General features: G+C 41.4%; 1 protein-coding gene across 1 annotated transcript; it reads left to right on the top strand.

The window, feature by feature from the left end:
- The first annotated feature begins 23 nt into the window (after window positions 1–23).
- LOC138945360 (UV radiation resistance-associated protein-like) lies at window positions 24–21,847 on the top strand. Its single transcript, XM_070316789.1, has 15 exons — window positions 24–189; window positions 637–757; window positions 4,326–4,360; window positions 4,767–4,830; window positions 5,622–5,719; window positions 6,317–6,430; window positions 9,958–10,055; window positions 10,763–10,868; window positions 11,303–11,429; window positions 12,669–12,753; window positions 13,315–13,405; window positions 16,101–16,158; window positions 17,070–17,314; window positions 17,970–18,058; window positions 18,724–21,847. The coding sequence occupies exons 1-15, from the start codon at window positions 118–120 to the stop codon at window positions 19,775–19,777; spliced, it is 2,457 nt and encodes an 818-aa protein (XP_070172890.1). The 5' UTR covers window positions 24–117; the 3' UTR covers window positions 19,778–21,847.
- The last annotated feature ends 1,959 nt before the right edge of the window (window positions 21,848–23,806 follow it).

Raw genomic sequence — 23,806 nt, forward strand, 5'->3', positions numbered from 1 at the left:
CGTGATCACGTGATCAACTGGGGCGTAAACATGGCCGCAAAGTTGTGATGTGACAGTCAAAACAGCTGAACAAGCCGTTTTGTCCTTTTTAGTAGAGCTACCGAACAAACGAAAACAATGGCACTTTCAACGGCCAGCCCCGGAGAGTTTGTGAGCGTTCGTAACCCATTTAATCTACAAACACAACAGGTATGGATTTTTTGAATGAAAGTGGAAATTCCAGATTTCAGTTTCTGAAGCAGACAGCATAGTCCCCCTATGATTGCACGAGTTACGCATTACTATTAGTTTTTGTGAAAGAAGTCAAGCGTTAACCTAGTAGCGTATCAAAGTGAAATAAATGTGTGTGTGTGTGGCTGGCCTCAATCTGTTACCTTTTTAAATTGAAATAAATGTTTGAATTGAGTGAGAGAGTGTAGGTGTGAGTGTGTGTGCATGTGTGTGTATCATGTATGCGCACAGGCACAATCACATAACATTTATCCCTTTTCTTCTCAATCATTAAGCGAAATGTTTGTTTCTCATTCTTTATTTTTGCTAGCGCACTTTGTTTATGTTTGTGTGTGCTATCAGCAGTACGTGTTGCAGTCCTTACTGTGCGCCTGTTGACCTACAATCGCTCTCATTTGATTGCAGAAAAGGCTGCGTCATTTGCGAAGTATTTCTGTCCGCAACCTGCACAGCGGAGGGCAGTGGGGTGAACACATCAGTCGTTTGCAGTGTTACTTCACACTGCATGCAGATGTTCATACACAGGGTAAGGAAAAACGACAACAAACAAACAAATAATGAACAAAAAAACAATTATACAAACACACCGCACATCTGTGATACTGATAACAATGCAGATCGACCTGTAAGTGCAATAAATAACCTTGATTAGTACAGTGCAGTGTGTCCTGTAACAAAATTGTTACATAATTGCCTAGTAGTAGTACTTTTTGTGGTCACTTATTTATTATTTAGTCATTCAAAGCAAATAGCTTTAAAAAAATGTAAGTATGGATGTTTTTCATCTGTTCCAAAATTCCTGTCATTTGAAATTGAATTAGGTTATTGCTAAAATTTGTAAAAAGGACCATGCACTCATTTTAAATAGTGACTCACTGACTGGTTTGTAAGTGACAATGTTATACGTTATTTATATTGTTTACCAAAATATAACATTGTACTGCACAGATCAAGACAGCTATAATTAAGTATTCCAAAGTGCTCTTCGCGGGTGGCGAAAAGTGACGCCGAGTGTGATTTTTCACTGGTTTTTAACTTGTTCAAACTTGCCGGAATGAGATGAAATGAATAACAAGTCGCGTAAGGCGAAATTACAACATTTAGTCAAGCTGTCGAACTAACAGAATGAAACTGAACTCACTGCATTTTTACAGCAAGAGCGTATACTCGTAGCATCGTCAGTCCACCGCTCGATGCAAAGGCAGTGAAATTGACGAGAAGAGCGGGGTAGTAGTTGCGCTGAGAAGGATAGCACGCTTTTCTTTATCTCTATTCTTTTTAACTTTCTGAGCGTGTTTTTAATCCAAACATATCACATCTATATGTTTTTGGAATCAGGAACCCACAAGGAATAAGATGAAATTGTTTTTAAATCGATTTCAGAAATTATATTTTAATAATAATTTTTATATTTTTAATTTTCAGAGCTTGTTTTTAATCCAAATATAACATATTTATATGTTTTTGGAATCAGAAAATGATGAAAAATAAGATGAACATAAATTTGGATTGTTTTAAAAACAAAATTTTTTTTTACAATTTTCAGATTTTTAATGACCAAAGTCATTAATTAATTTTTAAGCCACCAAGCTGAAATGCAATACCGAAGTCCGGCCTTTGTCAAAGATTGCTTGGCCAAATATTCAATCAATTTGATTGAAAAATGAGGGTGTGACAGTGCCGCCTCAACTTTTACAAAAAGCCGGATATGACGTCATCAAAGGTATTTATCGAAAAAAAGAAAAAAAGTCCGGGGATATCATTCCCAGGAACTCTCATGTCAAATTTCATAAAGATCGGTCCAGTAGTTTTCTCTGAATCGCTCTACACACACACACGCACAGACAGACAGACAGACACACACACATACACCACGACCCTCGTCTCGATTCCCCCTCTACGTTAAAACATTTAGTCAAAACTTGACTAAATGTAAAAAGAATACACCAAGATGATAATTGATTCTTCATAGTTACTTTAAAACAAAAATGAAGTATTAGATTCAAAATCTAACATTTGAAATACGCGTGTGAAAATGGTTGCAAAGTTGTGCTTTTCTGACGTTTTCGCTGTGTTGTTTTGACCCCAACCGGGAAAACTCCGCTCGCGGAGATAAGCCATTACAATTAGCAACAATCCGCTACTAAAGACATAAAGAGGAAAGATTAAGCTTTCCGACGATATCACTATGATTTTGATTGGCTTCCGTTTAAGGCGAAGTGCGCCACTGAATTTAGAGTGATGGGACTTACACAGCCATTTTGAGTTGTTGGCAGTTTTGCACTTTTCAATCCGTCTACTTTCATGACATGCATATGATTACACTATACAAATTCATCAAAGTCTCTAAAAATATATTTCATTGCACCAACCCGGCGAATTTTTCCGTCTTTTTATTCACTGTTTCGATAAAAATTAGTATTTTCAACCCTTGATAACAGACATTTCTGCTCGCCTAACGCGGGAACGTCATATACCGTTTGAACAGCAGTTCTCTCCCCTGTGTCATTCGGCGGTTATTTTTGGTTAAATATGGATTCTCCTGCGGGAACCCCCCTATTTTTCAAACAAGCAAACCACAGACACTTTCCATATAAGGTGGTATGACGTAAATCCCTGACCACGATTGGTCAGATAGGCTCGCGTGGCTTTTCGCGTTTTAAAAGTCGTCTGCTCACCACGTTTAGTTTTCGACTGAGTTGGCTTAGAAAAATGGCTCGTGTGAAAAGATCAACGCTCCGAAAAACACAGAATAAAGGCAAGCGTACGAGAAGACAACAACTGAAGAGTTGCAGAGACAAGAGAACAACTAAAACACAATCGGTGACAAAGCGCACAAAAACTGGATCGACCGCTGTGGCATGCAGATCAAATTCGGCGTCAGGAGAGTGTGTTCTTGGCGGCTTGACGCGAACACAATTCAAGACGAACACATACACAGCAGCCACCGCGTCAAAAGCGCCAGGTCCAGAGGCTTCCCAAACAAGGAGATGTCTTGTTGATTTGGAAACCTTTGATGGTATTGTAAACAAACTTTGTTGTCCACAATGTAAACAGCCATCGCTGTCACTATGCCCAGACTCAAAACAGGGACACGGCCTTGCAGTGTACGTGCATGTCTCTAGTTCAACGTGTGAGGAAGTTGTTCCAGGTACCGCTGGATACCTTGCTTCCAAAAAAAGCGGTCAAACAGATTATGGTCTCAACAGGCAAGCTGTTTATTCGTCCTTGGTATGTGGGCTAGGTGCTCAACAATTTAACAAATTTTGTGAAAGTTTAGATTTGGCAGGCATGCATCACAAAACCTTCCAGAAGAAAGCTGATAAACTCTATCAACGACTTGATGTACTGGAGGAGAAAGTATTCAGTGAGGCTGTCCGTCAGGTCAGACAGATAAAAGCAGCGCATACATGTAATGGAATGACACTGTCTGATGATGATGTTCTTGACATCAGTGTAAGCTACGACGGATCATGGCTGACCAGGGGGCACTCGTCCCACATTGGAATAGGGTGTGTTGTAGACGTGCTGACTGGCATTTGCTTAGACGCTCATGTTATGTGCAACTACTGCCTCACTACTTCTGAAAGTGAAACACACCTGAGACACTCAGGCCGCTATACTCAAAACATCATAATTAACTTCATGCATTTTTCTCCGGCTTGACAGCCTTACCTGCCGATGAAAAGTGGAAAAAACCTTATATATTATATTTGACCTGCTATCTTGATATTTGTTTTGTCATCTCATGTCACTCGACCTAAATCAAGCCCACTTTACACTTTAAAAAAAAAATGTAATCTAGATTTTCTATGGTGAATCATGCATGAAGACGTAAAAGAATGTATTGATTTCAGGAGGTAGACATATTTTACGCTTATTTAAATTTAAAAGGTGACAGAAGACAAATTGGTCAATTGGCCAATTCTATTACTTTTTTTTTCTCTCAGCAAACAGAACTTCTGTTTGTTGAAATTGGAAGTCACATGTACTCAGAAAAAGTATGCCATTTTACTTTTTAATCCAAAAATGGCAATGAAACGATTGAATATTGTTGCGTTCTTAATTAATTAATTTATTTTTTGCTTTTGCAGCATTCTACGAAAGCGAGAAAATCACTGGATCAACAGTAAGTAGATTACCAAGATAATTATTACTACATGTATTCTCCTAAAAACATAAACCGACATTTTTTTCCAATATTCGGAATTTGTGTGTACCTATAGTCAAGTTAGATTAACTGTAATGATAGAAATATTTTTAAGGTTTGTGTTACCTTCTTGTGTTTTCTCAACATTTTGAAAAAAAAAATCTTAGTGACATATTAGCGTAAACCTTGAAGTTGATTACATGTACTGAACTGAGGGTATTCTTTTTCACAGCAACTGAAAGTCATTTTTCATTGAAGGACTCTAATGTTTGACTATGGATGTGCTTATTTTGGGGAAAAAAAAAATCCCTGCGCTTAGAACTGTACCCACGGAATACGCGCGATATAAGCTTCATATTGATTGATATTGATTGTTTTATTTCAGAATCCATCATGGCAGAGTTTCGATGTCAGTCGCTTTGAAGACAAGATTGATCTTGCAGCAAAATGTATCCTTTATAAACTATTTTTGAGTCACTTGAGAAAAAGTGACTCTATGTAATCGGTCAGTGTTGGTCTGTCCGGCCGGCCGGCCGTCCGGCCGGCCGTCCGTAGACACCACCTTAACATTGGACTTTTCTCGGAAACTATCAAAGCGATCGGGCTCATATTTTGTTTAGTCGTGACCTCCAATGACCTCTACACTTTAACGATGGTTTCGTTGACCTTTGACCTTTTTCAAGGTCACAGGTCAGCGTCAAAGGAAAAATTAGACATTTTATATCTTTGACAAAGTTCATCGGATGTGATTGAAACTTTGTAGGATTATTCTTTACATCAAAGTATTTACATCTGTAGCCTTTTACGAACGTTATCAGAAAAACAAGGGAGATAACTAGCCTTTTCTGTTCGGCAACACACAACTTAACGTTGGGCTTTTCTCGGAAACTATAAAAGTGACCGGGCTCAAATTTTATGTGAACGTGACTCATTGTGTTGTGAATAGCAATTTCTTCCTGTCCATCTGATGCCTCATATAATATTCAGAACTGCGAAAGTGACTCGATCGAGCGTTTGCTCTTCTTGTTTCTCTGCTTTAACATTTTTATAGACACAATTTTTTATTAAGAATAAGAATTTGTTTTATACTTTCAGATCTTGTTCAAATCAGATTTTATTTATTGAGCACCAAACAGTGTGGACAAGTATGTTGAAAATATATCCGGAAAAGTATTCAGAAAATGTCTCTAATGATATGTCTGCCTTATTACTGTGAAATGTTTCCTTGACGCTTGCTCAGTTTTTGTTTTTCGAGTGTGGGTGGGACATCAAGACAATTTTCGTCTCTTGATTGTGATGGAGATTCACCTGACTGGCCTGCACTTTCTGGGCGATAAGGTAATCGTCGCTTGAAGCCGTTGACTTACGTTTGTATATGTGTGGGTCTTGGCAGAAGTCAGTGTGTGTGTGTGTGCGTGAGTGTGTGTGTACTTGTGCGTGTGTGTGTGTGTTTTGATGGAGATTCACCTCACTGGTCTGCACTTTCTGGGGGATAAGGTAATCATTGCTTGAAACCGTTGACTTGCGTTTGTATAACTGTGGGTCTTTGTAATGGCAAAAGTTGTTTGTGTGTGTGTGAGTGCGTGCGTGGGAAACAAGCAGTATTAGTTAGCTTTTTTCTTGATTTGATCGAAGATTATCTTATTGAACATTTCCCTGAAAAAGTCATGTGTGGGAATTAGTTTCCCAATAAGTTTGGCCAAGAACAATAATTCCATGTTTCCGATTCTCTGACCAACCCTGTCTACCTCCTGACAGTAACCTTTTTTTTCCCCTTTCATACAAAAAAAAAAAAAAAATCATTTAAAAATACAGTTTCAAAACTTGAATTTGCAGACTTTAAAATTACTCGTTTTTTGGTGGCCTTATGTGAGATATCAAGAAGTTTCTTTTGCTAAACAATATAACTTATGTAATGTTGATATGATCTTACAGTTGCAGCAGGTCTTGGTCAAGCACAACCCCAACACTGTCATATTCGGCATGCTGGACAAGGAGTTTGTCTTCGTCAACAAGGAACAAACACGGGTCAAAAACATGGTCAAGAAGGTCAGTTCTGATTAGAACGATTTGATTTTTGTTTAACTCATTCGCTGCGCAGCTAAATTTCCCCTGTGTTCCCTGCCAACGCGCGATTTAGAGCCATTTTGAAAAAAATATTAAAAATCAACAACACAAGATAACCTTACATACCTTATGTTTTTGCAAAGTTTGAAACTTACTCTTTTAGAAAATATATGAAACATTTGAAAGTACATACCTTTTGTTGTCTTCATATCCACGCAAAATATCCAATTTGAAGCAAAACAAAAAAACTTTCTACGTCATGGGTTCATCATACACAATGTCATGATCGACACTTGCATTGCCCGAATCATCACCCAAATGATCGTCCATTGGCACAAAATCGTCACCAGAATCTAAAATATCATCTCCACTATCATCATCACTGAGGTCAAGATCAGAACCGTACTGAATAACACTTTCTAGCACTCTTTTCAAGTTACTACGTCTCAGCAGAACGATCCGCCATCTTGGAAAAGTCAAAACACGTGGGTCGCACACCGTCAACAAATTTTTAATAATCCCAACAATTTAAGGCCAGCTTCCAAGGTGAAAATAACATTTTTTTAACATTTTTGGTTATTTGGGTTGTTTGCTGTGTTAAGTACATAAACCACTCAACTATCACGCTATGCAATAATTTTGCGGCAAAAAACAACCTAAATATTTTTATTTTAATTAAATGTGCATCAGGGGTGTGTCAAAAAATGCCTTGTGGCAGCTCATTAAATATTCATAAACTTTGAAAGTACATTTCTTCGGTTTGGAATGTAGCAGACGATTCATTCAAAGACCACTGTGCTCAGCGAAACCAAATCTACAAGCTTGATTTGACAGCCGAACTCGTTAGAAAGACGTATTTTCATTGGTCGATGTTAAGCATGCCAAAGAACAGAGGGGTCTGGTTTCAGCCAATCAGAGAGCAGCTTTCAAACCGTGCTTGGCAAAGCCTTTCTGCTGTGCCATGTTTTGTTTTTTCACTTCCGTTCACAGCAACTGTAAACAAAACACGTGTTTCGAAGGGGAAACAATTTGTAAACACCAGAATGACGAAGAAAAGGAAGACCTACAAGAAGAAGAGTCGGACTGGGAACCCGACTGGCAGAAGAGGGACTTATCAGCAGCAAACTGAGCCCACATCGGCAGCGAGAAGCAGTGACAGCGAAGCTGAAGGTGGCGATGTGCACGCTACCCCCTCCACCTCGTCTGAGCCTACGGCTGAGGAAAGCAAGCCTAAGTTGACTGCGTCCGAGTCAAAATTGAAAGAAGAAGAAGAAGAAATGGAGTTTGACAGTGACAGTGATCTGACTGGATTTCGTTTGATTGATTGTAAACTGTTGGTACAGTTTGTTTATTCTTTTCTCTGCCCAGACTGTAAATGAGAACAAGCAATGGCAAAACAGTGAAAGGGGGGGGGGGGGGGGGGGGGGGTTTGACTAAAAAGGCAATTTTGAACATGCAGGGTCACTATGGAACTGCTATAAGGAACAATGTTGGAAACATTAACCAGATGAGGCAGGATATCTGGGCTATGTGGCGTCACAGGCGACTGAAGAAACAGGCAAAGGAGACCCAGACAAGAATGCTCTTCCTGATTATGTGACTGATGCCATCCAGCCAGTGTTTGAAACTCTGTCACAGGATTCTCTGCTTAGAAAGTGTCTACAACTCTGTCACAGGATTCTCTGCTTAGAAAGTGTCTACATGGTGGCTCACAAAATACAAATGAGTCATTTCACAATGTGATATGGCAGCGGTGCCGCCCCAAGACCATCTTTGTCGGCAAGAAGAGGATTCGACTGGCTGTAAATGATGCCCCCATTGTTTTCAATGATGGAGAATGTGGACGCTTTGCTGTGTTTGAAAAACTTGGACTGGATGTAGGCAAATGGGCAAGACTGTGTTTCCAGCTAATTGACAGAAATTGTGTCAGAGGAGCACAGATTCAAGCATCTGACGCCGCAAAGTTTGCCAGGAAGATCCGCGCATATATGAGACAGTAGGACAAAATGAGAATCGGGGGGGAATTTTACCTTGCTGGGGCCCATGAGTAGATAAGGTGAGCATTTCTTTTGCCCCAAAGTGTATATTGGAAAAAAAAAATAGGCATTCTCATCTGACTCATGCACAACAGTCATATTAAAGTTATCTTAAACTTTAAACTCGTTTTTCTCTAAAACGCGTTTTACACACATACCGTCACTATTTCCCACACATCTCAAAAACTATTTAATGAAATCAAATAAAATTTTGTGTGCTGCATGATTGATAACAAAGGCACATTTTGCTATTTTATTGGAACATTAGAGCACATGTAAACATCCCTATGAGAGTCACATAAAAGTCATAATTTCAGAATATCAAAAAAAATTAAATTCTGCAAAATACACTCTTGTAAAAATAGCACACTGTTTAGTGCTCAATTTGTGGTAAGTGTGCAAAATTTCATGTCTGTATCTGTCTTGCATTAAGAGTTATTTGGGAAATGATTATCATACATTTTCGTCATGGTGTTTTTTTATATTTAATATATTTTTTTTTTTAGACATCAAAACTTTCTATTACACTTAACTGAATTATGTCTGAGCGCTCAGACACACTTGAAGAATATATGAACCAAAAATGGTAAAGATCAGCAGTGTTTCTGAAATGCTATGGCAGAAAGATTTGAACACGTTTTTTGTCGTTTTTCACCTTGGAAGCTGGCCTTAAGGGAAGGAACTGTTTACAGTGAATGGTACCACTGTAGACAGATAGAAGTTCATTGCAGGGGTTGTTTCCCTTGGTAAGCAGGACCGTTTACACCGTTAAAAATTCGTGATATCCGTCGGAACTCAAGTGCCGGCACGCAGCCAACGCTAAACACAGGTGTCGGAATTCCAGTTCCGACGCGCAGCGAATGAGTTAAACAAAACAAGAACTTTAACCCCTTCACTGCCACAGTATAACAGCAATATCCGAACGGTCTATGGGAAAGAACTGTGTTTAGAACCCCTACAAGTACTTGGACAGTGGTTACCTCCCATTTAGTTTTCAGAAATGTCCTGAAATGTTGTTGACACAAATCCTACGTATGAGATACGTTTATGGGCGTAGAACAAACCGAAAATGACCACGTATTACATATGGGGTGGGCAGTGAAGGGGTTAAAGAACAAACATGGGTCAAAAACATGGTCAAAAAGGTCAGTTCTGAATTGAAAGATTTTTTTTGTTTTTTAACTTATTAAACAAACATTGGTAAAAAAAAGGTCAGTTCTGCTTAGAAAGATTTGATATTTAAAAACAACTTAAAAAGTCAAAAACCTTGTTAAAAAAAAAGATCGGTTCTGCTTAGAAAGATTTAACATTTAGAAAAAATACTTAAAAAACAAACATGGGTCAAAAACCTGGTCAAAAAAAGGTCAGTTCTGCTAAGAATGGTAACCTGAACTGTTTTTAATAAAAGGAGTGTTCCTTTAAAGTGTTAACTGCAGTTACAAAGACTACAATAATTGTAATCTGTATTCACAGGTAGCAGATCTGGATCTTCCGTGCTCTTTGTTACCTGCGGTGGTGAAGGTGGAGAAAGGCACTGTGAGAAATTCCTACACCACCAGTTCCCTCAGTCGGTGAGTTCATTTTTTGTTCATTTTCATTACTTTATTGTCACATCACTGGGAAATTTGGGTCGCTTCCTCCCAGTGGAAAGCTAGCAGCAACGGAGTCGCGCTACCCAGGTGTCTGCGTGTTTAGGTGTGTTCAGCCACCTGCACTTATGGCAGAATGACCAAGGTCTTTTACGTGCCATTGTGGTGACACGGGGGTGGGACATGGCTTCGGTCTCGGGGTCTGTACATAAAGGTGACCTGTGTCCGTCCCCGCCCGAAATCAAACCTGCGACCTTCCGATCACAAGTCCAGTGCTCTACCAACTGAGCTTTGTTGGCATTAACTCTACATCTGTGCAAGATAGCTGAATCAGCTGTTTGTTTGTCAATTAAATGAAGACAGTCACTTCATGCACATGTGGATTTCTTTCCACTTTCCTGTTGTAAAAAGGGTAATGCAGATACACGTAGTGACTTTTTGTTGTTTTGGCCTGAGTTTTTATTATTATTTAAATCAAAACCGAGATACATGTATTTGAAAGCACATCACGCCGAAACACACACATTCACACATGCACATGTACTCACACCTTCGCACTCTCTCGCATGGCTAAATAATATTCAGCCTCAGCCAGCTCTATTTCACTCTGGCACGATGGATATGGCTGAATATTGTAGGTTCTCCTCTTGCTTTCACTTTATTGACCACATTTATTATACCCTTAACAGAATCCAGACAGTGTTACGAGCCATCAAGCAGATGCAGACCCATGCTCGCAGGTATCGCCGGCAGATAGAAGACAAGTTGCTAGCATCTCAAGAGAATGCGCAAAGGGTGAGTTGGTTAAGCTGTCATTTGCTGGACCCCCCCTTTTTTTTTATCTTCAGTCTATTGGTACAATAGGAACCCCCTTTTAAGACCGACCCAGCCCCCCCACCCGCCTAATTTAAGACTTCCTCCTTTTTAAGACCTTGCTTTTCAAGAATTTTTTTTTTTTTCCTCCGAAAACGGCGTATGGCTGCCTAAATGGTGGGGTAAAAAACGGTCATACACGTAAAATTCCACTCGTGCAAAAAACACGAGTGTACGTGGGAGTTTCAGCCCACGAATGCAGAAGAAGAAGAAGGATTTTCTTTTCATAACTGTTGTTAATTTACAACCATTTTGAGACTTCCTTTTGTTTTAAGACAAGATTTTCTCAGATTTGTGTAGATCTCAAGTTCTCCACTGAAAAATATATTTGTTATTCTTTGCCTGTGCCTTTCCAGTACGAGGAGCGGGAAGAGCTTCACATGACCGTGGGTCTGTTCCGCCAAGACTTGCTGCGTCGCACAACACACATGCAGCACACCCAGGAACGGCTGCAGGCGCTGCGAGACGCTAACACTGCTAAAGGTCAGCTTGGTTTTCAGTGCACCGACGTACAGATGTTGATAATAATTATGCATAATATTTATAAAGCACGTGTATCCAGGGTTAAACCCTGCTCAAAGAGCTGCACAATCATTGGGGAAAAACCCCACAATAACATAACATTATTTACAGTGCAATCACGCACATATCAATATAGATACTGTGGTACCTGTGATGTGAGAGGTAATAGGACACCTTCTGCTGTCCCTTTGTCTGTTGTCTTGACCAACCTTTGTACCTGCCGTTAATAAAGGCCGCCTGCAACGGAGGGACACTCGTCCCAAGGGTGTCTTTTCATCACAGGTACTACCGTAGGTGTAATGCGGTTTTGTGGAAGATGTTCTCTGTGTGTGTTGTTAAATTTTAATGTCACACACTTTCCTTCTTTGCCACTACTAAAGCAAAGGTGTGCAAGATTGTATGTTACATTTGGAGCATGTGCAAGAACGGATTCAAACTCGAAATCGTTCCTCCAAAAGCCCAAAAATGCACACACGACTTTTATTTCTCCTGCTGTTATCGTTTCTTCTCGTTACAAATTCTTCAACGCTGAGAATACTGAAAACGGCATCCCAGACGACAGTACTGTTTCCATACGCGAATTTAGCTGCCCTTGGAAAGTGGCTCGCTCAGGAGGCCTGTTAGTCTGAAACTAGAAGGACAGAGCTCTGAACATAGATGACAAAGACCCCGAAAAGAACAAACATTTCGCGGATGCAGACACAGAAAGACGTCATGAAGAATGCGATGCTTCAAAAGATACAGACTGTGACGATGACTGTGATGTCGTTCACATATACCGAGACGTCATTCATAGTTGTTCGTTCACTTCCGTCAAAAAGTAGATCTCTCCACAATGGCTGCTCCTGTGTTTAGGTTTGTCAAGCTTGAGTACGCAAAACGTGTTTGTTCTCTCCTCTGTTGAAACTGTGAGACATAAATGCTATTCCGACTTGGTCGTGTGACAGAGTTTTCTTCCACACTCGATTAGCTGATGTCTAACTCAGCCTGACGGCTTTGTTAGACAATCAACGTAATCTCATGTGGAAGAAAACGTCTGTCACACGACCAAGTCTGAATAGCAGGTATTGTTGTTGTACCGAGTAGAAGCTGCAGTCTGACCGTCATGTACAGGGTATACATCTGCTGCGTACCTGTCCTGCTGTCCTTTCATGATTTTATATTGTGTTTAAAATGGGTATACTTCATTTCTGATTGCAGTTGAAACGCTGAAGAGGGACACAAAGTCGTCAGAGGATCTGAAGCAGATATTACAAGAAGATAAACGAGAGTACATCACAAAAAGGTAGGAGGCCTGGATGTTACCTGCAGTAATATTATACTCCTTTGCACGTGTAAAACTCTTGGTTCTTGGCAAAATTTAGTCTCTTTGTCACGCTAATCTGTCAAATCAAGTCACAGTTGAACCTGTTTATAGCGACCACCCAAGACAGACTGATCTTTACAGACAGGTGGTCACTATGAAAAGGTGAATTGTATTGAAGAAGAAAAAACTTGGGTATCCTTTGGGATGGTTGTTATGGGCAGGTGGTCGTTATTGAAATGTGGTCGCCAGGGTAGGTGGTCGTTATTGAAATGTGGTTGCCAGGGCAGGTGGTCGTTATTGAAATGTGGTTGCCAGGGCAGGTGGTCGTTATTGAAATGTGGTCGCCAGGGTAGGTGGTTCGACTGTATTACAATAAAAATCACAAGAAGAAATCTGTCCTACATAATACCAACCAGAAGTTATGACTGGTTGCTGATTTCAGTTACGAGATGTCAAGGATAAAATACAATGTACCAGAAATATGAGAAATGTCTTGGTTGGAAGATACATGTCTGATGAGTGCGTGCTTGTGGCTTGCAGAGAACATCTAGTGAAGGAGAATGCCCTGCTCAACTTGCGACGACGACAGATGCTGAGTGAACTCTTCAACTACATCTACCCCATCACGGAAGTAAGTCATGCACTGATTGGCTTATGTACACTCTTCAAAAAAAGTTAAGGATCACTTTTTTACAAGCACGCCTTACAAAACAGACAAGACCGAATTCTTTCATTTTTTTAAAATTATATAATTGAACAACCAAGGAGTAATGACAAACAAAGCAAAGATCGAACGCGGCAGCGACAATTTAGCTAGAGTGTGTCAAACGTGACAACCCTCGAAAATGGAATTCACAACAATGTGAATCAGTGTCAATAACGCGTGTGCCCTCCGTTGTGTGCCAGGCATTGAACACATCGTTGGCGCATGGAGTGGATCAGGTTGCATATGAATGCTCTGGGAACTCCATTCCACTCCTGCTGGAGCCATTGCAGCAGTTGACCCAGATTGGCAGGAGGAGGGTGATGTTGCTGTACCCGACGACAAAGCTCGTTCCACATGCGCTCTATGGGGTTCAAGTCCGGGCTGTTGGCTGGCCACAGCATCCTGTTGACCCTGGCCTGCTGGATGAAGGTGTTTACAGCTGCAGAGCGATGGGGAGGTGCATTGTCATCCTGAAGAATCGCACGAGGGCCGATCGCTTGGAGGGCTGGAACGACCAGGGGTTGCAGGATCTCATTCTGGTAGCGGACACCGGTCAAGTTGCCCACTACATGGTACAGAGGTGTCCTTAGACGTGTGCTGATCCCTCCCCAGACCATCACAGAGCCTCCGCCAAAACGCTGTCGTTCCAGAACAGCGCCTTCTGCGAAGCGCTCTCCGCGACACCTCCACACTCGGATGCGACCATCAGCAGGTTCCAAGCAAAAGCGGTACTCATCTGTAAACAACACCTGAGCCCACTGCTGACGTTGCCACCTCACATGTTGAGTGCACCAGGCTCGGTGATTAGCAGTCAGGGTTGTTCCTCGGACTGGACACCTTGCACGCAAGCCAAAGTTGTGTAAGCGGTTTCGGATCGTCTGACCACTAACAACAGTGTTAGTGGTAGCTTATAGGCGTTGCCTAATGTTGTTTGCCGTAGCCATTCTTTGTTGCATGGCCTGCCTCTGAATGAAGCGATCCTCTCTTTGTGTGGTGACTCTGGGCCGACCAGAACGTTGTCGCTCCTGCACTCTTCCAGTTGCTTGGAATCTCTGTTTTAGTCTGATGATGACAGAGGGAGCCACTGCAAGCCTCTGGGCCACTTGCCTGGCAGCAACACTGTCTTGTAGCCATCCTATTGGCCTTCCTCTATCGAAATCGCTCAGTTTTCTTCGTGGGGGCATGTTGCTACTGTGCATAATTGTGTCAGCGTGTCAACCTTTAAACACAAGCTGGTGAGCGATGTTCATAGCCAGGACCCTGTTGTAGCACGTGCATCACAACCTTTTGCCCTGGCATGCGTTCCGCAAATTTCATGAGGCTATAAAAAACACCCTTTTTCTTCCAAAATGCAGAAGCTTTTGAGAAGTCCCACAAAGGGAAATAACTCTGCCTGCCAAACAAAATTCTAGGTCAAGACTCATTGTTCATTTGTTAATTCAAACACATTAATCTTTTAATTATTATGTCAATGTTTAATTTTTTGGCAATTTTTTATAATTAGATCCGTTTTTTCAACCGATCCTTAACTTTTTTTGAAGAGTGTACACAATGATTAAAGAGACCTTCCTTCTTCTTTGGACACAGACGTAAAGGAAATATTGTAACTGGTTTCTGTGTTCTTGATTGCATGGCTTTTGCACACAATGATTGGGGCACTTAGAACCGTATCAGGATTTGCACCATATAAATATCCGCATTCCTCCGACAGCGGCGTATGGCTGCCTTAATGGCGGGGTAAAAACGGTCATACACATAAAATTCCACTCGTGCAAAAAAACACGAGTGTACGTTGGAGTTTCAGCCCACGAACGCAGAAGAAGAAGAATATCCGCATTATTATTACTATTATTATTATTATGATTAACTTAGTTGAAAACAAAAGAAATCTGAACTCACCAATACAAGGACAGCACACACACACACAAAGTCAGTGGAGCTGTACATTTGATTTTGCATGTGTGTGTGTTTGAACTGTACTTGTATTGATGATTACAGATCTCTTTTGTTTTTTAACTTTGTTCATCTCACCCACAGTCATTTTGTTGTTTAGATTATTATTAAATTGCTGCCAGTAACTATATGTGCACAATGCGTTGGCTTTATTTACCTGAATTGATAACTTACGATGTGCCCTTATTTTATACGGATTGTTGCCCATTAAAGCAAGTTAATACTCATGACATCAGTAGACATCCTACAGGCAGCGAAAGGGTTAATGAGACCTTTCTTCTGCTTTGGACACAAACCTAAAGGAATCATTTTTACTGGTTTTTGTGTTCAGGGAAAATGTTTGCTAACATCATTAATGTTTTTAGTTGTTTTATTTCTATATTTCATTGAGTTTTGAATCGAACCCAACTGAACTTTGTTAACAAAGATGAAGATTTAAGGCTGAGCTTTCTCTTATAATTCTGCCCTTGAAACAAACAAACAAACAAATAAACAAATAAAGAATTTAAAAAAAACACCACTTGAAACTCTTTTAGAAACATCCTGGCTTTCAGTTTTGGTCAAAGTATTTCAGACAATGTCTGTTAGTTTTGAAGTTGAAAATATTGCTGTTTTTACCTGTAAATTGAATGGAAATAAACAGCATGTAAAATTTCATTTGTTCCAGGATGGCAGCAAATATTTCATAAATGGTGTACGTCTGCCTCACGCAGAGGAGTTTCATGGTAAGTTTCTGCTGACCTTGATGGAGAAAGAGAGATGGACAGACAGAAAGAGAGAAGCTCAGAGAGAGAGAGAGAGAGGGGGGGGGACGGTTTGATCTTGTACATGTAGGCCCTTGCCTTACGGAGAAGACCATTTGTAATCTGCAAGAGAAAAAGTGTGCGCGAGAGAGAAAGAGAGACTTAGAGAAGGAGATTAAAGAGGGGGGGGGGGCTTGGTTTGATTTGATCTTTTACATGTAGGCCCTTGCCATATGGAGGAGACTAATTAATCTGCAAGGAGAAACGTGCAAGAGAGAGCTCAGAATTCAGAACTCTGAACTTTATTACAAAGCCTAAGAAGAGAACCCTAGTATATGAAATGCTGTGTCCAGCTGTTATATGAACAGCAGCCAGCTAGTGTGGCTTGGTTTGCCTGTCCTATCAGTTACATTTCATGTTGCAGATGGCTTTGTGATGTGTTTTATTAGTCGAGTTGGAGAATTTTATATATTGCTCAGGAGCATTTTTGCCTTATTGTCACCTTTAGAACTGGGTTTTAGCTGTGCATGATGCATATATACAAGAAACTAGGAAGTTTGGGGTCAGGCTAAGCATAAATTATCTCCAGTGCTATTCTTAATTATTTTTGTTAAGTTTCAGTGAAAATGTACACTTCATAAGCATTAAGGATCTGCTTTGCTGTGAAAAGGGTAGTGCTAGATATAAATCATGAGATTTATCCAAAACAGGTAGCCTGCTAATGAAGTTCCTTTTTGTTTGATCGTCTCATTATTGTTTGTCTGTCCACTGCATAGACATAGACAAGTACGCGGATGTTTCATTTTGTCTATAATACATGTAATTAAATATTCCCAAAAATCCTACCTTTTTTGATTGTAACTTCTTGAGATTATATAATCACTGTGTCTCAGGTCAAGATGAAGCCATGATCGCTGTGGGGCTGGGCTACAGCTGTCACCTGACGGTCAAGATGTCGCAGATCCTGGGTTTGCCGTTGCGCCACCCGATGGAGAACCGCGGCTCCAAGTCTGTCATCTACGACCAGGTTCACTCCAAGCTGGCCGACAAGGACCGCGAGTTCCCCCTGTACTCCAAGGGCAAGGACAAGTACCACTTCAACTACGGCGTCTTTCTCCTCAACAAGAACATCAGTCAGGTATTGTTGGAGGGTGGGTGGGGCTGGGGGGGGGTGGTCGGGTTAAGGAGAGGGGGTTGTGTGGAGTGTTTGTGTTTGCTTGTGTGTGTGTGTACACGTGTCACTGTGTGTGTGTGTGTGTGTGTGTGTGCATAAAATTGTGTGTGTCTGTTTGTGTGTGTGTGTGTGTGTGCTTTTTACTGTTATGTATTGAACTTTGCAGGTCTTCTGCTGGCTTTTACTTCCAAGTTTTCCAAAAGGAGGCACTTTTTTTGAGACAAAATAAGCTGCATTTAAGTGGAAATGGTAACGAATAAAGAATACAGCATGGTGTTTACTGAGTATTAAAGAAATGATAAAGTAAAATAGGATAAGATAATTTGTTATTACTGTACTAAAGTAAATTGTATAAGCAAAAAAACATATGTCTGACCCTAATGAGGGCTGTGGTACTTTTCAGGCACTTTATTGGTAAAAGCTTTCTGTAGTAGTTTGCTCAGAACATTTACAAACAGAAATTGCCATAGATCTTTGGTATGTTCAGGCACTTTTGTGTGAAATCAAAGCTGGCTGCGGTAGGTTGCTCAGAAAATGCAAAGGCAGAAATTAGTGAGCTCACATGTACCTATGATAATATGAATACTGCTGTGTACTCATTGGATCTCGTCCGTTTCAGTTGCGTTTCCAGTTGAATGTGCCGACCCTGGACTTGAGGCAAACCCTGAAGAACCAACAAACCTTGTTCCATAAACTTGGTGTTAGGCTGTGAGTATATCCCAGCCTCAAATCTATTGGACAAAGTTAACTTTACAAAGCCTACTTCAAGAAGCTGGCTACACGAAGCTTTGTCTGAGTTTTTGGTCAAAAGACTTTGCGAAGTCGACTTCGGGTTCAAATGAGGACAGCCGTATTAATCTCCTTGTGCTGTATTATACCTGGGGTACATGGCTATTAATTGATATGTTGATTTTGATACTGAGCAAATACTGATAAGGATTGTTTTAAAAAGCATTTCAATTAAGAAATCTCTTCCTTTCCTTGCACTGAAGTTGCATTTTTGTTGGGCAGAGTCTGCCACTGAAATAAAAAACCCAGGTTATTAAATTAGCAAAGTAATTCTTCATGGTGCTTATTACTGAAAGAAATTCTGTGCAAATAGTGACGTAGTCGTTATATATTTAGAAAGTAAACCTGAATGCTTTTTGATTTTTTTTGTTTTGGGAAATGTTGCTGTTGATATTAGTTAGGACTTTGCAGAATACATTTTAATGCTTATCCCTGAGATAACTTTTCTTGAAATATTAATGCAAATTGTTTGGTGTTTTTATTTTATGGTGAACTTCTTTAAATGTTCATATTGCTAGGTTAATTAGTATCAGGATGAAAGAATGTTACCAAGTGTTGGTTGACCAAGGTGACACCTGTTTCAGGGAAGGGGACACCAGCACCACCCCCACCCTCACCACCCCCGAGGGCACCGTGCTGTCACAGATCTCGCTCAACGGCAGCAGCGTCACCCCCAGCCAGACACCCTCCTCCGTCGCCGCCGCCAACGGGGACGTCACCAAGCAACAGGGGTCAAGTTCGGGTCACCACCCTTCGAAACTTAGCGACCTGAGCGACAGTGCTAGCGGGGCGGGCAACCCTGCGTCCAGGGTCAAGGGGGAGGAGGATGAGGAGAGAGAGAACTTTGACGAGACGGAGGACATCTTCAAGCCCCGTAACGAGAACGACCCCTTCTTCAAGGTCAACAACTCTTTCATGGATGGCTTCAACACGCTGAGTATAGATGGCGTGAAAGGCGGCAGCAGTAGAAACAGCCCTGTGGTTACGGGCGACGTCTCAGGGGCGGACGATCAAGAAATGAACTCTCACGTTTCCGCCGTCATTCAGACAGCTTCTGACGGGGAGACGCTAGCTCCAAGGAGTTTCAAACTCGTCAAACAGAACAGGAGCGCTGGAGAGAAGGGCGAAGTTGATGATGATGGTGATGAAAACAGAGACGATGGCGCCGACGACGGCATGAGAACAAAGGCTGTGATGAACAACGGGCAGAATGGTTGTGATGAAAAAGACGCTGTTGATGGGAAGGGTGATGACTGTGGTGATGACGGTTCCAGGGGGGCTGAGGACACTAACGAGATCACTGCCGATGACGACAGTGATGATAGATGGAGTAAAGACACGAATGATGGAGATGGTGATGACACTAGGCAGAATAGATTAGATGACACAACGGACGCTTGCCAGGATGAAATTCAACCCAGCGACCTCTACAATCGAAGAGAAAGCGAAGACAGTGGCAGCGACGATGACGCAGAAGCTGCTCAGTCAGGGGCGGCAGCTTACTCTGAACGCACCTCGAGAGACTGGCACAGGCGCACTCCAGCGCACGACTTTCAGAGCTTCTCTGACCTTGACATTCATTCCGTGCAGTTGACTGACATTGGTGTCTTGCTGCTTATCGAGGAGGGAGAGGTATGATAGGAGGGTCGACTCGTAAGTTTGTGAATGTGCATTGGTTTAAACAAAACCTGCATTCGATTACGATAGTGTGACATACTTCCCCTGAAAGCAACGTATGGCTGCCTGAATGGTGGGGTAAAAGCGGTCATACATGTAAAAACACACTCGTGCAAAAAACATGTGTACGTGGGAGTTTTAGCCCATAAACGCAGAAGATGAAGAAGAAATGAGACATATGAACAAATGTGATATTTGGATCTGTAGTGAAGCATTACAAAGAGAACAAATACTTGATCATCTGTCTTTACAAAACAGAAATGTGTCTTTAGGCCTGACTAAAGAGCATGTATGCTTTATATATTAGCAGATTCATGAAGGTGCGTTTTGCAGTGAAGTCATGCAAAGACATTTGAGGACGAAGGTTGTGCTTTCATGTCAATGCTTCTTATTCTCTCAGGTGCCAGGAGACAGGTTCTACACAACTGTCATGTCCTGTTGTTGTCTGTACTTAGTGCGGTTACTTCCCTTTGTTTCCTGGTTCAAGATCTCGAGAGGTGCCACTCTGTTGTCTTGATCATGATGTTGTCAGTATTAAATTAGTGTTGAAAAGGAGTTTGTTTTATTTACTTGGATCAGATAAGTCCGGAGAGCAAAGAGGCTCGATTATGACCGTTGTGCTGGGTATAAAGAGATTATGTGGGAAGGAAGGATGGGGGGAAATTTAAAGAAACTGGACCTGTGAAAGAATTAAATCCCCTCAGAAAGATACATTGGAAACTTGCATTGTGTTCCAGGAAGCTTCTGTCTGTTGACTGGTAAATTAAACTCTATCCGTTCTGAGCACTGGGTCCCGTTGTGAATAGACGAATTTGGGAAATAACTCTGTCGAGTTTGAATGGGTTGTGAAAGAGTGAATACCCTTGCTTTTAGTGAGACAAACAATCCACAGGCCAGTGACTAGCGAGGGGTGTGTCTGAAACACGTAGACAAGGAGCATGTGTGATTTGTTTGTCCCGATGCTCCCCAGCATGTCGTAAGAGGCGACTAACGGATTCTGTTTCTCCTTTTACCCTTGTTAAGTGTTTCTTGTATAGAATATAGTCAATGTTTGTAAAGATTTTAGTCAAGCAGTATGTAAGAAATGTTAAGTCCTTTGTACTGGAAACTTGCGTTCTCCCAGTAAGGTCATATATTGTACTACGTTGCAAGCCACTGGAGCAATTTTTTGATTAGTGCTTTTGTGAACAAGAAACAATTGACAAGTGGCTCTATCCCATCTTCCCCCCCCCTTTCCCCATCGCGATATAACCTTCGTGGTTGAAAACGACGTCAAACACCAAATAAAGAAATAAAGAATTTGTTTGTCCCACTAAAAGCAAGGGTATTCACTCTTTCACAACCCATACAAACCAGACGGAGTTATTTCCACACATTTTTTATTGTCACTGTATCCACAATACTCAGTAATAGTTCTTGAATTCATTGAGTTGTTTTGTCTCATCCCACCCAACTCCCGCACAAGAACTCAAAAGTAGGTTGGAGTTTGATAGCAATTGTGTTATGTGACATTTTGCACCCATGGTTACAAAAGCTGCAAATGATCTCACTGCGAGTGTTTCCTTTATTTTAGCTCTTTTTCAGGTTCATATGTATTTTGAATGGCAGGCCATTACATCATTTTGTTGGAAATAACTCTTGCTTGAAGTGATAATAACTCTTGCTTGAACGAGACGCAAGCATTTATAATTAGATTAAAAGCAATCACTTTTATATTTATGTCACAATGGACAACTTCCACAAAATTGTGCAATATGTACGCAAGCATTTATAATTAGATTAAAAGTAATTTTTATGTTTCTGTCACAATGGACAACTTCAACAACATTGTGCAATATGTACGGCATGACAATCACAGCCACATTGTTGTCATATACGTAGTTATTTTGGGACATTTGAGATTGTCACAAGGATTGACATCCATCCAGTCAAATATTTGCCTTCTTTTTCTGCCTGTTTCCACGAAAAAAATAAAGACTAACATTGCGCCCCTCCCCCCCCCTTCTTCCTCTCCTTTGCTTGAAATTATTCCCCCCCCCCTTCTTCCTCTCCTTTGCTTGAAGTTATTCCCCCCCCCCCCTTCTTCCTCTCCTTTGCTTGAAATTATTCCCCCCCCCCCCCCTTCTTCCTCTCCTTTGCTTGAAATTATTCCCCCCCCCCCCTTCTTCCTCTCCTTTGCTTGAAGTTATCCCCCCCCCCTTCTTCCTCTCCTTTGCTTGAAATTATTCCCCCCCCCCCCCCCCTTCTTCCTCTCCTTTGCTTGAAATTATTTCATTCCCCCCCCCCCCCCCCCCTTCTTCCTCTCCTTTGCTTGAAATTATCCCCCCCCCCTTCTTCCTCTCCTTTGCTTGAAATTATTCCCCCCCCCCCCCTTCTTCCTCTCCTTTGCTTGAAATTATTCCCCCCCCCCCCCCCCTTCTTCCTCTCCTTTGCTTGAAGTTATTCCCCCCCCCCCCCCCTTCTTCCTCTCCTTTGCTTGAAATTATTCCCCCCCCCCCCCTTCTTCTTCCTCTCCTTTGCTTGAAATTATTTCATTCCCCCCCCCCCCCCCCCCTTCTTCCTCTCCTTTGCTTGAAATTATTCCCCCCCCCCCCCCCCCTTCTTCCTCTCCTTTGCTTGAAATTATTCCCCCCCCCCTTCTTCCTCTCCTTTGCTTGAAATTATTTTTGGATTATGGGGGTCTGCATGATTTCATGGATTGAAAACTGATCTGGACTTAGAATGCAGATTTGTCCTTTTCTTCTTCTGTTTTGTCTATACTTTCAGGCATGACATTTTTCCTCCAATTGGCAGATTTTTAGCATTTTTGCAGATTGCAAGATTTGCAAAATGTGCCTGGGGGGGTTGCAAGGTTAATTCTTTTGATTTTTTTTCATTACCGCATGCTTAACTTTGTTTTTGTTGTGTTGGGGGTGATGGTTGATGAAGTCCTACCTGCTCACAGTAATCATGAGGTATCGGTTCAAAATGGCAAAAGTGTAGATTCAGCTATAGCATACTGTCGGCATTATGTAATGACAATTACATGAGAACTGACTGCATATGAGATGGTTGACCTTAGACTGCAGTTTGGTAAATATGCTGTGGATGTTTGCTAATAGCAAAGGTTTTGCTTGCTGAATTTTAGGAGGGAGCTTGCCCCCCGCGGGTTAGGGGGAGTCCCATATTGGTTGGGACGAGAAAGAATTTACCCGATGCTCCCTAGCATGTCGTAAGAGGCGACTAACGGATTCTGTTTCTCCTTTTACCCTTGTTAAGTGTTTCTTGTATAGAATATAGTCAATGTTTGTAAAGATTTTAGTCAAGCAGTATGTAAGAAATGTTAAGTCCTTTGTACTGGAAACTTGCATTCTCCCAGTAAGGTAATATATTGTACTTCGTTGCAAGCCCCTGGAGCAAATTTTTGATCAGTGCTTTTGTGAACAAGAAACAATTGACAAGTGGCTCTATCCCATCTCCCCCTTTCCCTCCGTCGCGATATAACCTTGAATGGTTGAAAACAACGTTAAACACCAAATAAAGAAAGAAAGGAGGGAGCTTACACTTCTCTGCTTGCTGAGTTTAGTCTGGTAACAGAATGTATTGGAAGAGGTTGACATTAGTCTGCTGCGTTTGCTATGCTGTAGATGTGGCTAGCGGCATGGGTTTAGCTAGCTGATTTGATAGCAGTATTGGCCTATGCTTTCTTTTAGAATTTAGGCGGGTGACGGAATCTGTTTGACTGTGGCGGGATGTTACTCAGTACACTATTGGGCATTACACTGATGGCTCTCAGTCAAAGACCACCGGAAATATTCCTGTTGAGAGACTGACAACTGTAAATGTCGGCTATACGTTTACAGCAACAATGCAATTTTGAAAGGGTGCTTCCGCAAGAACTGCGATATTGATTTATTGCTAATCAGATGACGGTCCCACCAGCCTATTGATGTGTCTCATAAATCTGAGTGTCAGGCTCTGAATTTGCAAAGTGTGTGCCATAGAATCGTG

This window comes from Littorina saxatilis, linkage group LG13 (genome assembly GCF_037325665.1).
Source record: "Littorina saxatilis isolate snail1 linkage group LG13, US_GU_Lsax_2.0, whole genome shotgun sequence".
NCBI lineage: Eukaryota > Metazoa > Mollusca > Gastropoda > Littorinimorpha > Littorinidae > Littorina > Littorina saxatilis.